Genomic DNA, 18,742 nt, shown 5'->3' on the forward strand with positions numbered 1-18,742 from the left:
TCGAGATCCACACCTATTCTTATGATCTTAGATTATAGAACAGGGGAACAAAAAGGATCACCATACCATATGATCCGTCACTCCTAAACAGAATAAAGAGGGTTATTTCAATTTAAATAGGATTCTAAATAGGACATTTGCACATATCAGACAAACATGCCTTTAAAACATTTGTTTAATCTTTGTGAAAATATTCACAAAGGTTACGCAAACCACTCCCTCACTTTTCTTTTCATGTTTTGTTTCATTTAAACGATACAAGTCCGCCAGCGAAAGTAAATCATACAAATATCTTTTTTATGCATGTTTAATTCCACTTTAAACACTTGGGTGAGTCGGGTCGTGGAGGTCAATGCAACGTTTCTCCTACCTTGATGACTTTGCACCTGATCTGCGCGGACACCATATGGCTGTTCCGAAGGTTGCCAACGCGGAACATGAGGCACAGCCTCCCGTCGCGCTGGGAGATGACCGCCTCCTGGCTGAACATCAGCGTCTCGGCGCGCTTCTTGGGCTGGGACATCTTGATGAACATGCAGCCGATGAGAAAGGCGTCCACGATGGAGCCCAACAGCGACTGAAACAAGAACAGGATGATCCCCTCCGGGCACTTCTCCGTAATGTACCGGTAGCCATACCCGATGGTGGCCTCGGTCTCTATGAAGAACAGAAAAGCGGAGGGAAAGTTGTACACGTTGGCCACGCACGGGGTGTACGACGCGTCGTGGCCGTGGTTCAGGTCTCCCCTGATGTAGGCGATGATCCACCACATGGAAGCCATCACAAGCCAAGCGATGGTGTAGGTCAGGATGAAGATCAGCATGTTCCATCGCCATTTCAGGTCGACCAGAGTGGTGAAGAGGTCCGTGAGGTACCGGCTGCTCTCCCCTCCGAGGTTCCCGTGCTGGACGTTGCAACGACCGTTCTTCTCCACGAAGCGCTGGCGCTTCTTTTTGACCGGCGCCGTGAAAGTGGTCGCCTGACTCGTGTTCACCACCTGGTAGTCCTCGCCGAATTTCCTCCGTAGTGCAGCCATCACCGAATCCCCCCAAAATAAGATAAAAGAAAAATAAACTTCCTTGTTTAATCCATCTTCTCTTGGATTTTTAGTCCACAATGTTGGTTATCTGCCGTGCGTAAAGCGTGCCATATGGCCACATCAGCGCGCATGGATGTACATTCTCTTCATCGAAATGTGCGGTCAGGTGCCCTAGGTCAATGTATTCAGTCCTCCCGACATGTTCAGGTATTACAGTGACGTGTCTGGGGGGAAAAGAAAGAAAATAAAAAAAACAGTTGTTGGCGAATTGATGACGCGCCACTGGACGATGCGCTCTCACTAAGAGAGTGGATAAGGAAAACCCGAGGAGTTGTGCACCAGAGAGAGAGAGAGAGAGAGAGAGAGAGAGAGAAAGAGAGAGAGAGAGCGAGAGAGAGGTATGAGAGAGATCTGGTACGAGTGAAATAATGTTGTTTGATATGTTTGTTTACTTTGGTAATTATTCGCCAGATGTTTTAATTAGTAAGTCAGAAACAAAACCCTGTATATTTTGATTTCTGTAGGCCTATTAGTCTGAAGCCGACCATGCACGGATTGGTAAATAAGAGCAGTGGAGGTATAAATAAACAGAGATGGAGAGTACCAAACGGCAGTTTAATTTTGAGCAACAGCACCATCTACCGGATGTAAAGAGGACTTGCGTCGGGATATAACGTGTGTGTGTGTGTGTGTGTGGAGGGGGGGGGGGGGGGGGGGGGGGGGGGGGGGAAGACAGTAGAGGGCCTCTAGAGAGAAATAGAGAGAGAGAAAGCACTAACTAGAGTGAGAGAGAAAAACAATTATCAGGAGCAAATCGTTCCGGGTCCAGTTGGCATGAATTTGCAGTCAAAATACAACGACACAACTCAACCTCGGGCAATGTGCATAGGGAGAAAGGATCAGTCTAGCCTGGGAACCTGACAAATCTGCAAACTCATGTTTTATTCCCTCTGTCCTATAGCATCTCGCCCCCCTGCCGTTCAGTGAGATTTCCAGCAGACTTGGCCTCAGTATAGGGCTAATCACATCGATCGATCTAATATTGGACGGGTTCAATACCGACTGCATAAGGAGTCTGTTGATGAATACCCTTGGTGATTGAAAATGAATTAGGAGGTTTCAGACATATACACATTTGCAATTAGTCTGGCTCTGTCAGGTTAGGATCAGTGTGTACTTTGAAGGATGGACTGGTTTGTGATTTTAGCCTTTTTGTAATTCTGTTGAGTCCAACAGTATGTGTAGCACACAATCCCTTGGATGCGTTACATGTTTTCCCCTGTGTACCATCGTTTTTATAGAGCCTTCCTTTTGCTAACATAATTTCGACGTTGACTATATAATATAGTTGCAAACCAACACAACTAAAACAATAAGACTGTTTCGACTTTTCAACTTGAGGTTGAAAAAAGTTTATCTGAAATCAGGCTTGTATAATTTGGTATTTATTACCGTATACCAATCTCCTGTGCAAATGGAAAATCTGAGTACAAATTGGTTTTGATATTTATACACTATTCAATTCCAGTCAATGAGAAGCAATGGAACATATTAAAATTGGATTTGATATGAAATCTCTTCAATAATGAGTTATACTAAATGAAAGTATGCTTGATAATAAATCACTGCCTGAACGACTCTGCAAACTGACCTTGATAATTGTTTTCAGAATATATTAAAATGTTAGGCAGACCCTGAAATTGAATGATAGCGATCGCAGAATTTATCAGTGTTCTGATAACGTCAGTATTGCTTATTATTTTGGATCCAATTATTTAAAAAAAAAAACATTTACCAAGATTTACATGTCCTTGGAAACATCATTATCATTTTCCATATTTGTTGTATTCCTATTTGTGTATCACCCAATCTATCTGTACACAGAAAATCCTATATTGGGCATTTTAATTCCACACATGTGATGCATTAATTAATAATTAATTACGTTTTGAGATATTTTGATTAGAAAAATATTCAGAGCATAGCATAACGGAGTGAACGTTTCACGTAGGAGATATGATTGTGACTGATAAGGCTCTTTAATTCTTAACAATGTCGTATTTTTTATGAACTTGACCTCTAGAACTTTCTTTCTAGAACTTTCTAGTCTAGAGAGCGTATTTGGAGCCCAACCTTAACCGATCCATCAACATACGAACAAGACCTCCCGAAAGGAAGGAAGTCGGTTTTTTTTGTTGCAAAAACCTTTGAATAATAGACATATTTAAATATGCATCCATACATAAAATATACAATCAAAGACCAGCCCCCCACCCTCGATGGAGATTCCGCGTACAACAAAGTAAGGATTCTGATATGTTGTAGTCAGTATGTTGACCTAAAAGGAATTAAATATGCTTTTAAATACAGCAGAGAAAGAAGTGAATACATTTAAGAAATACAACTAAGACAGGGAAAATCTCTAAACACGCTTTGAATAAAGTTGTGTAAGGCTAATCTTCATAGTATTATACAATATTTTAATCATTCCGTTTTCAAATTTGTATTTTACTGCATATCATACAGTTGAACAGTTTCATCATTGTTGTGTAACATAAACGCGTTGAAACCCTATTTCAACACTTTTCATCAAGTGTAGGTCTAGATTAGGGGACGAAACTCATGAAGGATGCAATCCACTGACCTTGAAAGTAACCGATGGCTGCATTTCAAACAGGAGCCTACGACGCTCACTCCGAATTAATTAGGTCATTAGCACATGCAGCGTGACGGTCCAAAGTACGGAGACTCATTATAATGTGCATTTACAATGATACGCCCCTGCTCAGCAACCAGATCTAAGTGTTACATATATAATACAGGCCTCTGCATCTGCTCTCAGTGAATCAGACGCTGATAATCTTCTTTGTCCGAGCATACTCCAGACCACTGCTCTTTACTGGTGGGAATGTCTATTTACAAAGAGCTCAAACTACTGGCACCATGGAACGTTCCCCACTGAGTAAGGAAACATGTCTTACTGTGCTGTTGTATCATATATGTGCCGAGTATCCATAAACACACAATCTATAAGGATACATTGATAGACACAAATGCCTATTATTGTTGCAATTAATTTATTTTCCACTCTCAAGTCATTTTAAGGTATGCTTTCTCAACATTGACATTCACACAATCATTTTTTTTAATGCTTTATTAGTAGCAACAAGAACACCTTATAGAATATCATAAATATATTTAAAGCTGCGATGATTATAATTCTGAGGGAAAAGAGTCGTCCGGTGCATCACCAACACAATAATACAAATAAAGCTGTGAGGATTATAACTGTGACAGATACGAGTCGTCCACCCTACATTACATTCGCATTCACAATCTGTTAATGTTTTAGAGCAACAAGAGCACCCTATACAACTCAATGAATAATATAAACAAAGCTATGAGGATATGACTGACAGAAACGAGTCGTCCACCCCTGCATCCCCATACATGGAGTCTTTGTTGTTGTGCTTCTCCCCACGGCCCGTGGAGGCACATCAAACAGCCCGTCCCGTGGAGGCACATCAAACAGCCCGGCTGCAGCTCCGCTCCCGAGCCGCCAGATTAAACCCCACAATGCTCTGCGCTCGGGCAAGATGGAAGAACACGGCAGCTGCGGCAGCAGCGGGAGAACAATATTTTGGGTCTAAAAAATCGAAACAGGAACCTAAGTGTGAATTAGATACGCTGAAGCAGCAAGTCGGGGTCATGCACTGGTAAGCAGAAAGGACGAAACGATTTTTTTTTAAAGAGTTATGGCGACATTGTTACGCATACACGCGTGGGACAGACAACAAAGCGCTGCGCAGTGGCACTCCACCGCCGCTAGTTAGCCACCTAGCTGTCTCGGCTAGCTGGCTAACTAGCGGCGGTGCAGCGCCACTAGCCACCTAGCCGTCTCTGCTAGCTGGCTAACTAGCGGCGGTGCAACGCCACTGCCCAGCGCCACTAGCCACCTAGCCGTCTCTGCTAGCTGGCTAACTAGCGGCGGTGCAGCGCCACTGCGCAGCGCCACTAGTCACCTAGCCGTCTCTGCTAGCCGGCTAACTAGCGGCGGTGCAGCGCCACTGTCGCTAGTTAGCTCGCTAGCTAGCCGTCTCGGCTAGCCCAGCAGACGAGCATCATTGTTCGCCCGAGTTGCATGGGCATTCTGTGATGAGGGTCAACATAGCGCTGCGTTTGTTGTCGTACTCCCGGTAACCGTCATGTACAGACAATGCATTTTAACGGATAAATATTGAAACATATTGTACACAATGTGTCCTGCAGAAACCCGACACATGGAGATACACCTCCAGAGTTCATTTGTATACCTCCGGGACGATGCGCACTACTCGCCTTGCGCCTGTGTAACGTTCGTGTTGCAGTGGTGTTTTGCACTTTTATAACTCAATCTGAATTGGTAAACTTGGCCTTTAACGTTCAGCTCGGTCGCCCCCCTGTGAAGGTATGTTGGGGTTTCTTCCTGAGGGGGACTTTGGAGCTTGAACGTTGAGGGTAACGTCTGGTTTCCCCGGTGCGAGGACAAGTCCTGATGCATGGCCGTATTAATAATTGCATGATCCTGCATCACAAAGAAGGGCCCCGCAACACTGGGTTAGCCGAGGAGCTCGCTAGGCAAGCTAATTGCACGGCTAATGTCTTAGCTTTTCCGAGCACTATTGTTTCTTTTTTTATAATTTTGCGAGATCGCAGATCGCAGTGTGTGTTAATGTGTGTTGGAAGGAGAGCCAGAGAGGTGTCGGAGCCAACCTTTCGTCTTCATATCTGTAAAAGTTTGCTTAACCCTTTGCGAGCGCACTGTCGGTATTTGGCATCACATTAAACGCATTAGCGAGATCAAATGATGATGGCATGGCTGTTTCATATTAACCATATGAACTGTGGTGTTAGTTGTTATGAGTCGATGAGCTTCAATGGAAGCAAACATCGAAAACCCTTAAAGTTCCTTTTGAGATATTAATAGAATAATGAGTTTTTTTTTTGATTACATATTTGTTCAAATGTGCACTGCTACGACCATGTTCTTTGCACCCCAGGAATTGAACTCTGGTATTTGAGACAATTTTGTTATTACGCAGGATAAAGTGGTAACAAGCACCTTTAAATCTATAATGGACTTTTTCTTGATGCATTTCCTAAACTGTAGCCCGTTCAGACCAATCCATCTGAATACTAAACCATAGAGATTTTCAATCTCCCAGAGTCTTTTGAGCAGAACCTATGTACAATAATATTTGTATATTACTGGTCTTAGGGGTTTATAACATTATTCAAAGAAAAAACTGAAATTAACCATCTGCTGAAGAGTTGGATCTTCATTGTGTGTGGTCCCCGGCTTATTGTAGTCTCATCAGCCTTCAAACAATCATTGTTTCTCTCACTTTTCTCTCTCTCTCTCTCTCTCTCTCCCAGGATGAATCGGATTGGCACCGTGTAGCCCTCCTACCCCGGCCAGCCCACACTCACCATGAACATCATCCAAGACAAACTAGGGAACGAATTCCTCCGCTCCAACGGCGGCATGGACTCCGGCTTCGGCTCGGGCATGATCATGTTCAGCCACCTGCCGCCGGTGACCACCTTCACCCGCCTGGCCGCCCAGTCCGTGATGCAAGACCTCCCGCCCCAGGAGATGATCTTCAAGAAGGAGCGAGACTCGCCCGGCGGCGTTGGCGAGGGCCTGGGTGGCGGTGGCGGTGGCGGCGGCGGTCTGGTCTGTGGCCAGGCGGGGGACTATGTGCACACCATGGGCATCAAGCAGGAGAAGCTGACGGAGCATGACTACCGCCTGCCGCTCTACCCCGGGGGCCAGGGCCGGAGCACGGAGCTGCTGGAGGTGTCCATGGGGAACCACCACCACCACCACCACCACCAGAGCCTGCAGGTGCAGGACCTCAGCCTGGCCAACCAGGTGAGTTACCGTCGCGTTGTCCAGTGGATGACTAGAGAGGTGCGAAGGCGTGATCGTAAGCGTCATGTCGAGGCCGTTCCAGAACTTAAAGTACAGCTGGTACAGCTACGGCTCCTCCCTCAGTTGGCAGTTCCAGACAGCGTCGATAAAATGAACCGCTATCAACGTGTCGTTTGAGAAATAATGCCGTGTGTAGGAGAAACGTAACAGCAGGTCTGGGTTAAAGTGATGCTTGTTTGCGTCTGCCGCCAAGCGATAATGATAAGGATGTCATTTTATTAATCCCCATGGAGAAATGAATTCTCTGCGTTTTACCCATCGTATGCTGAGCATCGGAGCGGTGGGCTGCCTGCTTCAAAGGGCCAGCCCGGGCACCAACCCCGGGTGTAGCACCACCCTCGCCCTGCTTATGGGCAGAGTGTTGACTTGCGTTTTTGTAGGCGAATCGGCAAATCCTTAAAGGGAGTAAACCACGTTTTAGCAGAAGAAACGCCCAGATGATAAAAAAAATGCGATGTGAGGGGAAAAAAAACTGTTGGAAAGGTTTTTATTAATAAGGGACAGATTGGGTTTCGTAGGAGCAGGTGCGAGGGGCGTTGTCGAAATCCTCGTCACGTGGACTCGCAAATAGAAAACGACTACTCTGGGAAGGAGTTGCTGGAAGTGGCAGACCCCCCTTAATGTACATAGAACATCCTCCTGTTTAGGGAGGATGTGATACATTTTTGTCGCGATACATTTTTGTCCTAAAAAACACAGAAATGTTGATTGCACTTTGTGAGAACCGAATAGAACAGTGTTACACTGAAAAAGGTTTTTTGGTGTTTACTTGTGGTTTTCACTAGTAACAAAGGCTCCCATGAAATTCCTGTCTGGAAAGGCCTGTGGTCACATGCATCACACACTGGCTCAGCCATTTTTCCACGTTACTCAAAACAAGCATTGAGGGAGGAGTCACTTGTGTTGTGTGGAACGTGTAATGGACAGGATCAGTTGGGATTCTTATCTGGAAAAAAATGTCCTTTTCGTTTTTCATTCAGCGGCTGTGGTTTAACATGAGAACACGTTACCCATCAAAACAAGTCTGCAAACGTAGAACATTTCTCTCCATCTCGGTCATAATGATATGCTTGCGTTGTCGACTGATTAATGCACAATGGATTGTTTTGGGATTTTATTTTAAACGCAAAGGCACATAGCGTTTAAAATAGGCAGTTCAGAGCAGTTAATATAAAATGCATCCCCTTTTTGGAGTAGTTCCAGAAAAAGTTATAAAGCACTTACGAAACATCCAGTGTTAATGATTGTAGAGTGTGCGTTTCTCTGGGGCTATTCTCAGCCAGTGAGGTCAACAACAAACCAAATTACTATCCATCCAGGCAGAAGCCTTCGTCATGTATTTAGACGTCCTGTCTTGGATGATTGGTATAATTATTTCTTATGTATGAGTTAGTTAGGCATTGTTCAATATTTAGCATTGAACCATTATCCAGTGGGTTATTGACATGTTTGAAACAATGTGGTTAACTTGTGGTAATGTTACATCAAGAAACGTAACAAAATATTTACACATAAGAACGTTCAGTGTCGCAATGTTCAGTGTCGCAGTGTCGCCAAAGAGGTTCTCATAAGCTACGGGATATTGTGTTTCGCTTAGATCAATCTCTTTGCCTCATTTTTAATTAGTGAATAATGGGCACATCTGATTTTTGATATCGGGAATGGAAAAAGAAAAACGGGTGAAATCTGGACCATGATTCAGTTTCTCCAAGTTAAAATGAGTCAACGCTCTCAAGGCTTCGGGATGAGAAATAAACAAAAGGATTACTCACGTCCCCCCCGCCCCCAAGCTCTCCCCATAAGGAGGCTGATGTCATCTGGCCCGCTTCAAAAGCATGAATGCTAATGTGATGGTGACGTCATCGCTGTCTTGTTGGTGCACGCAGCGCAGCTTTTGTTCTACACAGACACATACGCAGGCAAACGCACACACACCTTCACACCTATGTAGCACAATGGCTGTGCTTATAAAGTTATTGATTGTGTGGTATTGAAACAGCAGTGTGAGACTAGGATTAAGATAGGGCTGCACCCTTCGACTATTTTATTAGTGGATGAATCTAATGATTTACTAATAATTAAGTCTTTAAAATATATCATCAATAATAGCAAATTCCAAAGAAGGGATCGCTTCAATGTGCTTTCTTGAACTGAAAAGCAGCCGAGAAAATCTCAACGATTTCTTTTGTATTGTCACATTGAGCACAGATGTTTGTTATCTGTACTTGATAAACTACCAACGATTCAACGATGAAAAAAAATTAGACAAATTTCCTGTCAATCGATTAATCAACTTATCGCTGCGGACCCTTAGCATAAGCCTGTGGCTCATTCGAGCCTACATTATTGAGTTGGCAAAAGGGGTCTCCTCATCTAAACACACAGACACAGAGGCACACTCAGGGAATCCTAATGCATACATTTAATGGCCATTGGCATCGCTCCACTTAAACGGCGGAAATCAGGTCTGTTTTGGCTAGATGGGTCTGCCCACTTGACCGTGTCATGGCTTCTGATTCATCCACTCCCAGCCCGGCTCCCCCTGGCTGAGAGGGGCTGTTCGGTCCGGTAATAAAGTGTAATTTATGTTCCAGGGAGGCTAAACAAAAGGGACAGCGACCAGGGAGCGTCCATGGCCCAGTGCCGCTGTGTTCTGGTGCCTCTCCTTGCACAAGAAGACACAATGCCGCCTTCTCTGTTGTCGGGATTTTGTAAACCAAAAGCCACTTTCTACCCAGAACTATGTCCTCAAATGTGTCTGGTTGTGATAATTAAAATGGGGCTTTCACATCCAGTGAATTCTTTTGAATTATATCTATTTTTTGCTGGTCCATATTATTCTCCTAGGATTAGAGATGACAACCCTAAGATGCTATGGGGCTAGAAGTGTGCTAGTAGTGCCGAAGACGCCAAGACTGCGTTTCTTTGCCCCAGCCGGCTCACTGCTCTGATCCCCCCCCTTTGTCATCCTCACAGCTGCCCATTCGGTTAGGGAAGGAGGCCACTGGGAGGAAAGGTCGGAGGTCAAATGGTGACGGACAGGAGGGCAAGCCCAAGAAGAGGCGAAGCGAAGCCAAGGTTGGTCGTCATGTGGTTCCCGCCGTGTCCGTTAGATGCTAGCCCTCGGTTTGATTGATCAATACTATTGAACTATAGTCATTGTTAAACACTTATGTTAAGCTGTGCTTAAATAATGGATGAGTCTCTGTTTAGAATATAGTCTTTTTGTAAATGTATAAAAATGTAAGGTACATTTAAAATGCAATAAGACATTTATAATAATTACATATTTGATGTGAACCGTCCTCGTCAGTGGAATTGATTCACACAGTTAGCCGTTAGTTTTCGGCCCAGTGCTGTGAGTATGTCCGATGATAACCTCGTCCTAATGGCTTTCTTCTCCCTCGTTTTGCTCAGCAATCGATGATGCTGGACGCGGATGGCTGCAGCCTGTCGCCGGGCACCAAACCCCACATCTGCGAGCACTGCAGCGCGTCCTTCCGGAGCTCCTACCACCTTCGGCGCCACGTGCTCATCCACACCGGTACCGGCCATGTTTCCACTGACACAGACTGTTTTTTCAATAGTTCTCTGCTGTTCAGGGCGGCATGTGGCTCAGGAGGTAGAGCGGGGTTGGCTGGTTACCGGGAGGTTGCTTGTTTCGATCCCCGGCTCCTCCTAGCCTGGGGTGTCGAGGTGTCGCTGAGCGAGACACCTCACCTTAACTGCTCCCGACGAGCCGGCTGTCGTCGTGTGTAGTTGGCTCCGCCGTCGGTGTGTGAATGTGTGCGTGAATGGGTGAATGTTGGGCAGTATTATAAAGCACTTTGAGTGGCCTCTGTTTAGAAAAACGATCTATACAATGCAGTCAATTGTAGACTGCACCGTAGTCCGCACCACCTTGAAGAATGGCTCCTGTCTGTCCATATTGTTTTCTTTTCTGCAGGAGGTTTTAAACCAATTAAACGTGGCATGGTTTTGATGGCACATGCATTCTGCTTGTGGTCTCATTGCAGGTGAAAGGCCGTTCAGATGCAGCCAGTGTAACATGAGTTTCATTCAGAAGTACCTTCTCCAGCGGCACGAGAAGATCCACAGTGGTAAGTCCTCGCCGGTCTCCAGGGCATGGCGGGGTCAGGGTGTGTCGTTTATATCCCTGTTCTGCAATGATCTCAAAGGTTAGAGCCTTCAGCATCATTTCATAGGAATTGCAGCACTTTTGAGGAAGATAGCAGTAGGATTTTACCCTTAACATGTGCTGTGTTTTAATTCTATGAAATGTTTCTCCTGTGTTCCTGTGAAAAACTGAAATTGTTTTACCTAGATATAAGGCCTCATTGGGAGGATACAGTTGAATGTAGCCCAGGCTGGAAGTCTTTAGGTTCTATGGCTGGGTTTTCTGCATTGATCTGAATATTGTTTTTGATTTCTCCTGATGTCCAGGAGAGAAGCCATTCAGTTGTGACCAGTGCAACATGCGGTTTATCCAGAAGTACCACATGGAGCGCCACAAGAGGACTCACAGCGGAGAGAAGCCTTACAGATGCGAGACCTGCCAACAGGTAAACACCCCAAACATTATGGACTATATACACAAACACTAGAAATCTAGGGGTTGGGGTTGTTTGACTTCCATCTCAGGTTCCGAGTTTGGACCCAAAGTCTTTTTGTAGTCATTTTTTGAACAAGGTTGCTAACCACTTCCTACTCATCAAAGATAATCTATAAGGTAGACACGTGAACCTTTAAAGCATCGGCTAAGTGCCAAAATAGTAAATCGCACATACAACATGAATTGAAACGCGCGCACACATCGGGAGCCAAGCTGGTTTATTCTGTACCATCCCAATTATTGCAGTATTGATATTGTCCTTGAGCCATTAGCACGGCCCAAGGCCACGTGTCGTCGTACCTGCATGTGTTTCACTGCCTTGTGGGCGTCAACGTTGCCACTGTTTCTGTTTGCCTCGCAGTATTTTTCCCGGACGGACCGTTTGCTGAAGCACAAGCGTACCTGCGGGGAGGGGGGGACGAGGAGGGACTCTGACCTGCTGGACCTGGGCTGCGGCCACCCGGACCAGGCCTACGGGGGGGTCTCCCAGGGGGGCCCCGCGCCCGCCGGCCGCAAGAAGGGGCGATCAAAAAACAACAACGGCGAGGGCGGGGAGCGCAAGAGGAAGAAGGGGGCGGGGCTGGCGCTGGGCTCGGTCCAGGAGCAGGCGGGCTACGGCGTCCAGCACTACCCGGTGGACAACCACGGCCCCAGCGCCTCGCACCAGAACCCCCAGGGCCACCCGGGCGGGGCCCCCAAGATGGCCCCGAAGAAGGCCAACCGCAAGGCCCAGGAGCAGGCCAAGCAGGCCCACCTGGAGCCGAGCGCCAGCATGGAGGGCTTCCCCATGATGCAGAGCAACGGCAACGCCAAGGCGTGCGGCAACAGCAGCACCTACGACGACGCCATGCAGTTCCTGAAGAAGCGGCGCTACCTCAACGCGGGGCACAGCAGCAACAACGGCACCGCGCCGCCGCCCCCGGGCGCGACGGGCAACGAGTACGACATGGGCCCGGGGCACCTGAACGCCCAGCCCTCGGTCATCCAGGGCCTGGGGTCCGGGACGCTGGACGGCGAGGCGCCCCTGGCCCTCCTGGACGCGTCGCACATGGGGCTGGACAAGCTGGACCGGTCGGGGATCCCGGACGAGGTGCTGCAGAGTCTGCTGGACCACTACGCCCAGAAGCCAGACGGCTCGCCCCAGGACCTGCACTTTGACCTGGGTGACCACCACGTGGTGGGCCCGCTGCACCCCATCCCCTCGGACGGCGCCGACGGCGGCCACGACGCGCCCAGCCCCACCGGGGAGAAGGCGGTGCTCATGCACGAGTACTCGCGCTTCCTGCTGCAGGCGCTGGAGCGCACCAGCCAGTACGCGGGCTTCCACCCCAGCCCCGGGCCCTTCTCCGCCTCCATCCCGGGGAACCCGCTCTACGCCGACAAGAACATATACACTACGTCCCCGCTGGAGTGCGGCTTCGGCCCGTCGGCGGGCTCGCCCTCCATGCCGGCCTCCTCCTCGCCCTCGTCCACCTCCTCCTCCTCCGTGCCAAAGTCCCACTTTGCGATGCTGGCGGGCTCGTCGCCGCAGCACGGCTTCCAGCTGAGCGGCATGGAGCCCTCGGCGCACCAGCAGCTCACCCCCTCTCAGGAGCTCACAGAGCAGACGGAGAAGCCGCACGCCGGCTCCTCCTCCTCCTCCACCACGCCGACGCCGCCGCCGCCGCCGCCCTCCTCCTACCAGATCAGCCCCTCGGACCTCAGCGGCAGCCAGAAGGAGGCGCGCGGCGCCAAGGGCGCCTACCGGCTGTCGGCGTCCCAGGACCTGGAGTCCCTGGAGGCCAAGGCCTCCTCGTACCACATGGAGAACTTCGCCCAGGCGTTCGGCGCCCAGTACAAGGCGGACGGCTGTGGGCTGGCGGCGTACGGCGGGGATTCGGGGGGCGAGGTGGACCACCGGATACGGAGCGCGTCCGTGTCCGAGTTCTCAGGGTATAGCAGTTTGTTAAGCGATGTCAATGAGCCAGTAAGTACAGCTTCCAAAACGCAGACGAGCCAAAGCTACAGGTGAGGGGTTTGGCTGGGCTTTTTGTTTGTTTTAGAACAATTTACTTGGTTGGGTTTCGACTCGAGGGAGGGCGAGAGGAGAGAAAAACAAAAAAGGATGTCCAGTTTTTCTTATTTTTCGTGCATCTATTTTATTATTTTATTATTCTAATTGTTATTGTGATTTTAATTATTCAGACACTATGTTTTGTACTGCCAGAAACGCACCTCTCTCCCCCACAACGGCTGCAAGGCCTCTTACAAATGCAATGTCATTATCATCGTAGGATCCATATTTTTGCATGTGAAAATTAATCTATTATTCAATCCATTTTAGTTAGAAAAATGGATTCACTCCATTTTGATTTAATCCATTTATAATTCAAATACTCTTTATATATAAAAAAAACAAGCAAATAATAGCAATGAAACACGTATTTGAGCAATCAACTTCACAAGTGTAAGATTTTAAAAGAAAAGGGGAAATGATAACGATGGCAGGGATCAGCCTAGGACTGAACAAGCAAAAAAGAAACAAAGTTATTGTCTGTTACACGGTTTTAAAGTATTACTCAGGAAAATAATGTGGGGAATGAATGAGTTTGGTCGGGCGAGGCACCCAGCCATACGTAAATATGCGTTCAGAACTCCAGAGACGTTTTGTTTTATAGTGTATGTTCCTTTCCTTATTTTGAATGGGTGCAACAATAACCGACTTCTGCCAGCTCGCATACACTGAGAACACTTTCCACTTGGCTAAATAGAGATTATGGTACTGTCTTGTCAATGTGAAACTCATGTTCTCTTCCACAATGGCCATATATAGAATATATATATATTTATAAAAAATATATATGATGTAAAATAATACAGTTTTAATCATTCTGGGCGGTTGCCAGGTGAACTAGAGGAAGAGAGGACGACGGACAACTTGCATGTGTAATAGTTGTTTTATCCCGGGCAGAACGAAATCAAGGCAGTGACTTTCCGTGCCACTAGGGGTCGCCGTTGCGCAGCAAAAGAGAATGGTTCCCCCTCCCGCCGCCTTTCTTTCTCCGCAAATCTCTCTAGAAAAAATAATCCAATCAGCACTTTGAGCCGTTTATTGCATTGAGTAAACTCGCCTGTCATATCAGAAGAGCTCAGACGTCTACCGACTGGCTTACACAGAGGTGCCTGGTCAGGTTTGGGGCAGGCAGGGAGTAGCCTATGGTTGGATCATAGAGTCCGGCCGATACCGATGTAAAGAAATTACGATATTGATATATCGATCGATATTTTAAAATAATTAATCGGCCGATATTCAATATATTTTATATCTTTGTATCCTGGGGGTCGAGCAGCTCCTTTGGGATTTGCTGCTTTCCCTCCGGAAGTGCTTCGGGCCCTAGCAACGTAAAATCATGAGCTAAAAGAACCAATTAGCTGTTGCATGGGGTGGAGCTACTAACCCTCACACAACAGACTATAAAACTTAGTGTTGGGAGTGTTTACGCAGATGTGCATTTAGAGGTTCAGTCACAACAGAGGATTACTTAAGAAGTGATAAAATTCATAAATCAACAGCATTTCATGTCGGCGCAAACGTATACGCCGATACCGATCAATCTGTGATTGGCCAATATCGGCCGATAAAATTGGCCAGCCGATATATCGGTCGGGCTCTAGTTAGATGGCATGTTTTTTGTTTTATTCAGGGTTGGGGTGGGAGGGGGGGGTTAACATTTTCTATTATACACGGGAGGGGGAAAAGTTGGAGGGGTGGGGGGTTCTAAAAAAAATTGAATGGGATATTGTAATTGTTATTCACAGCCCATAGTTTTAGTTAAAATTGTTACCCAGTTTAGCATTTTTTGCTTTATAATTGCGTTTTATGATAATTGATAGGAACTATTTCTTCTCCTTTTTACTCGTAGTAGCCATGTATGAAAGAAATGGCGATGTACCTAATTGTACTTATTCTAAGCCACGTGATGCTTCCATCACCCAATTAGTGCCCAGAGTCGATGCCCAATCTGTCAGTGCGGAACCGCATCCAAGCACGTGTAAAGTGTCATTTTAATGCCAACATACACTTGCATTTATTTTCTGAATTGTAAACCAATAACACAACTTTTCAAAGTCTGGAAACGTACGCGTCCTTTCTCTAGGACCTATTCTAGATGATATCATCTCCATATGCTCTTTGTGCCAGTCGCGCCACATTGACTTAAAGCGATCCCCAACCACGGCTGTATACAGGCCTTGATGCTGTCAGAGGGGGGGCTGTGATTGGCCACCGACCGCTTGATTCGAGCAGTAAATACTTATTTTCCAAACCATATACCTCATATCTCACTGTAACCCAGGGACGACGGACGGGTCAAACGGACACGGCCGTGCTGTAGCGCCGCGCTCAAAAGGCACGCCAGCTTCGATTTACTTTTGTTTTCAGGGTCAGATTTTTTTGTACGGACGGACTACTTGAAGCTTTTGTGTAAATGACATGTACGTTATGTCCGGTCGGGGGCCTGTCACTGAACAGTTTCTTCGGATGTCTTAAAGCCTGCGACTGGAACTTCAGTCTTCCTCGTGCGTGTCTCGGCTTACCCGATCTGCCCGTTTAGTTTCCACGCTGTAGGGATGATGATTTCTTGATTTTTTTATTTTGACATAAAATGTAAAGGACACATTTTTTATGCCCCCCTCCCCCTCTATTATGAATAATATTTTCCTCCATTGTCTTCCCTCTCTTACCACAATTTTGTAGCGAATATTATCATCCTCTTCCATGTTCTTTCGGGCTGCTGTGAACCGCTGCACTCGGCTGTATTTGTCCAATGAAATTCAAATTGATTAGGGAAAAAAAAATAAAAATACTTTTATCAAAGAGTTTCTTCTTGTTTGTACAATGGTTCGGTGAGTTGCGTAGTGCAGTGCGGGAGCGCAATTGTTTTATTATCAACCGTGTGCCAACCTCGCCATCAATGTCGCAAATGTGGACACAGGTGGCCTATTTTTAAACAAATCACTTGTGATCCTGAAGCGGAAATGCTTGTTCAATGAAATGCACTTGACCTTTTCCTGGCAATAGCAGTAAAGGGCACCGCAGCCTGGCAACGGGTCATGTTAGATTCACTGATGACGTTCTCATGTAACATGTTAAAGGTAACATGTTTAGTTTAGTTTAGTACACATTAACATTAAAGGTGCAAGGAGGGAACGAAGCCCAATGGGCTTGTACAAGAGTTCCACCCCTCATGTATATCCTCATGGTAAGGGGAACATGGATGTCACGTTAAATGTACTAATGTATTGTGTTCATGTAACATGTAAACCATCATGTTAAAGGGAACATGTCCGTCATGTAAGATACACTGATGCAAATATATCTTACGGGTTTATCGTGCCGCAATCTCAGTACTTCTGACTAATGACTTAACACAATGACACATACTTGCAAGGAATTAATATATCATTAATTGCAATGCGCCCCTTTTCTTTAGGCTCGGTTTCGTTGTGCAACAGATAGCGTCTTAATAAAGTGGCCAAAGTTTCCTATTTAGATAAGGTTGCAAATGAAACAACCCCAACTATGACTAACACTCTGGGAAGTCTTTATTTTATTAACCCAATATAACCCATTTTGATCCTAATGGAACATCTAGATCTTGCACATGAGTGAATGCTGGTGTGTGTTCTGTTGGGAGCAGTGTTGGTTGTAGAGTCTGATCAGAGCCAGGGGGAAGAACCCCCCCATCTCCCACTCGCACACCATCACTGGAGGAGCTGCCCAGGGCCCCCAGAGGATCCTGAATGGGATGGGACATGTTCTCCATCAGGGATGATGCCTTACCCATTATTCTCCTTCCGTCTGTTTTTGCGCTTATTCTCTCTCTCTCTCTCTCTCTCTCTCTCTCTCTCTCTCGTTCTCTCAGTTTCTCATTCTTTCTCTTGTTCTCTCTCTCTCTCGTTTCTGTTTGGTTGAAGGGGCATCCCAGTACAGAGGTGGCCTTCTGAATCAGGGAACCAGTCTGTTCTCTCTCTCTCTCCTCTCGTTCTCACTCGTTCTCTCTCTGTCTCTCTCTCTCTCCTCTCGTTCTCACTCGTTCTCTCTCTCTCTCTCTCTCTCTCTCTGTCTCTCTCTCTCTCTGTCTCTCTCCTCTCGTTCTCACTCGTTCTCTCTTTCTCTCGTTCTCTCTCTCTCGTTCTCTCTCTGCCTCTCCGTCTGTCTCTGAATGTGTGTACAGTTCTGACTGGTTAAATGACTAATGAATACATGCTTCCAAATTATACCCTCTCAGTAAAACAATGAACCCTTCCCTCAAGTAAACACCCATCACTATATATATGTATCTATATTTGTGTATCTTTATATAGATGTGTTTTGCCTACTCGTAAATAGAGTTTTGTATAAGCAGTGAGGGCTTCGTGCAGTTTGCGTACACAAATCGGATAACAGGAAAATTAGTTCTCTAGCAATGATGCTATACAAACAAAAGGCAAGTATATATCCCACCCTCGGTCCAGCCATCCGTCCAAAACGTCAATCAAGTGTATGCAAGATATATAGAGACCATAAAAATGGGAGGAGGAATTTGAAACATTGATGCTGACACATGATTCTTGTCAAATTTTACAACACCCTTCATGTCCCCTCCTGAAAATTCCACTCAAATCATTGACTTCCATGTGATTGGAATAAAGACGTAAAATTTATCATTAACCCTGAACTATTTACCAAAGATGTTGGCTTTGGGTGTGTTTTTATCTTTATATTATTTACAGAAAGAGGTTGATTTCCTAAATGAGACGTGATTATCATATATCGCTTTGATTGGTTGAATGGGGAATACAGAGTAAAACATTTCCTTCAAGGAAACACACACCAACTATCTCAATGTCAACATACATTCAGAAATTGCACAACACGTAGATAAACATGCACATGTTGGTGAAACCAATAATGTTTTTTTTAATTTCAGTTTGACAATAAAAATACTTCAATATCTAACTTCGTGAACAAATGTATTCACCAACAAGAGAAAACAAGTATATACGTTTTTAAAGTAATTCATTATGAACTACTTTCTATATTGTTAAACACACTGACCGTAAGGTCTTTAGATGTTGTTGCAAAGTACCTGGCAGT

At 46.0% G+C, this 18,742-nt stretch overlaps 2 protein-coding genes across 3 annotated transcripts in view; one reads left to right on the top strand and one right to left on the bottom strand.

Annotated features, from left to right (window-relative positions):
• The window catches only part of kcnj19a (potassium inwardly rectifying channel subfamily J member 19a), a gene marked incomplete at both ends in the record, with an annotated part of 15,424 nt that extends 14,388 nt beyond the window's left edge, over nt 1-1,036 (bottom strand). The window contains one exon of the mRNA XM_079746836.1: nt 371-1,036. Coding sequence (XP_079602962.1) covers nt 371-1,036 — 666 coding nt within the window. The remainder of the gene's footprint in view (nt 1-370) is intronic.
• A 3,584-nt stretch (nt 1,037-4,620) lies between these two features.
• znf281a (zinc finger protein 281a) lies at nt 4,621-15,281 on the top strand. 2 transcript variants are annotated; one of them, XM_079746270.1, is made up of 7 exons: nt 4,621-4,755; nt 6,455-6,953; nt 9,990-10,091; nt 10,431-10,557; nt 11,030-11,113; nt 11,457-11,575; nt 11,987-15,281. In XM_079746270.1, the coding sequence occupies exons 2-7, from the start codon at nt 6,510-6,512 to the stop codon at nt 13,634-13,636; spliced, it is 2,526 nt and encodes an 841-aa protein (XP_079602396.1). In that variant the 5' UTR covers nt 4,621-4,755; nt 6,455-6,509; the 3' UTR covers nt 13,637-15,281. The 2 variants fall into 2 exon arrangements, with proteins under 2 accessions (XP_079602396.1, XP_079602397.1); XM_079746271.1 differs by lacking the exon at nt 4,621-4,755 and adding an exon at nt 5,298-5,486.
• The last annotated feature ends 3,461 nt before the right edge of the window (nt 15,282-18,742 follow it).

Source organism: Pollachius pollachius (genome assembly GCF_949987615.1).
Source record: "Pollachius pollachius genome assembly, chromosome: 11".
Classification (NCBI taxonomy): domain Eukaryota; kingdom Metazoa; phylum Chordata; class Actinopteri; order Gadiformes; family Gadidae; genus Pollachius; species Pollachius pollachius.

Excerpts from the sequence above, each read along its gene's own strand:
- znf281a (XM_079746270.1), top strand. The coding sequence starts at position 6,510 with ATGAACATCATCCAAGACAAACTAGGGAACGAATTCCTCCGCTCCAAC. Across the intron at positions 6,954-9,989 it reads ACCTCAGCCTGGCCAACCAG|CTGCCCATTCGGTTAGGGAA; the intron begins GTGAGTTACCGT and ends TCATCCTCACAG. Across the intron at positions 10,092-10,430 it reads AGAGGCGAAGCGAAGCCAAG|CAATCGATGATGCTGGACGC; the intron begins GTTGGTCGTCAT and ends CGTTTTGCTCAG.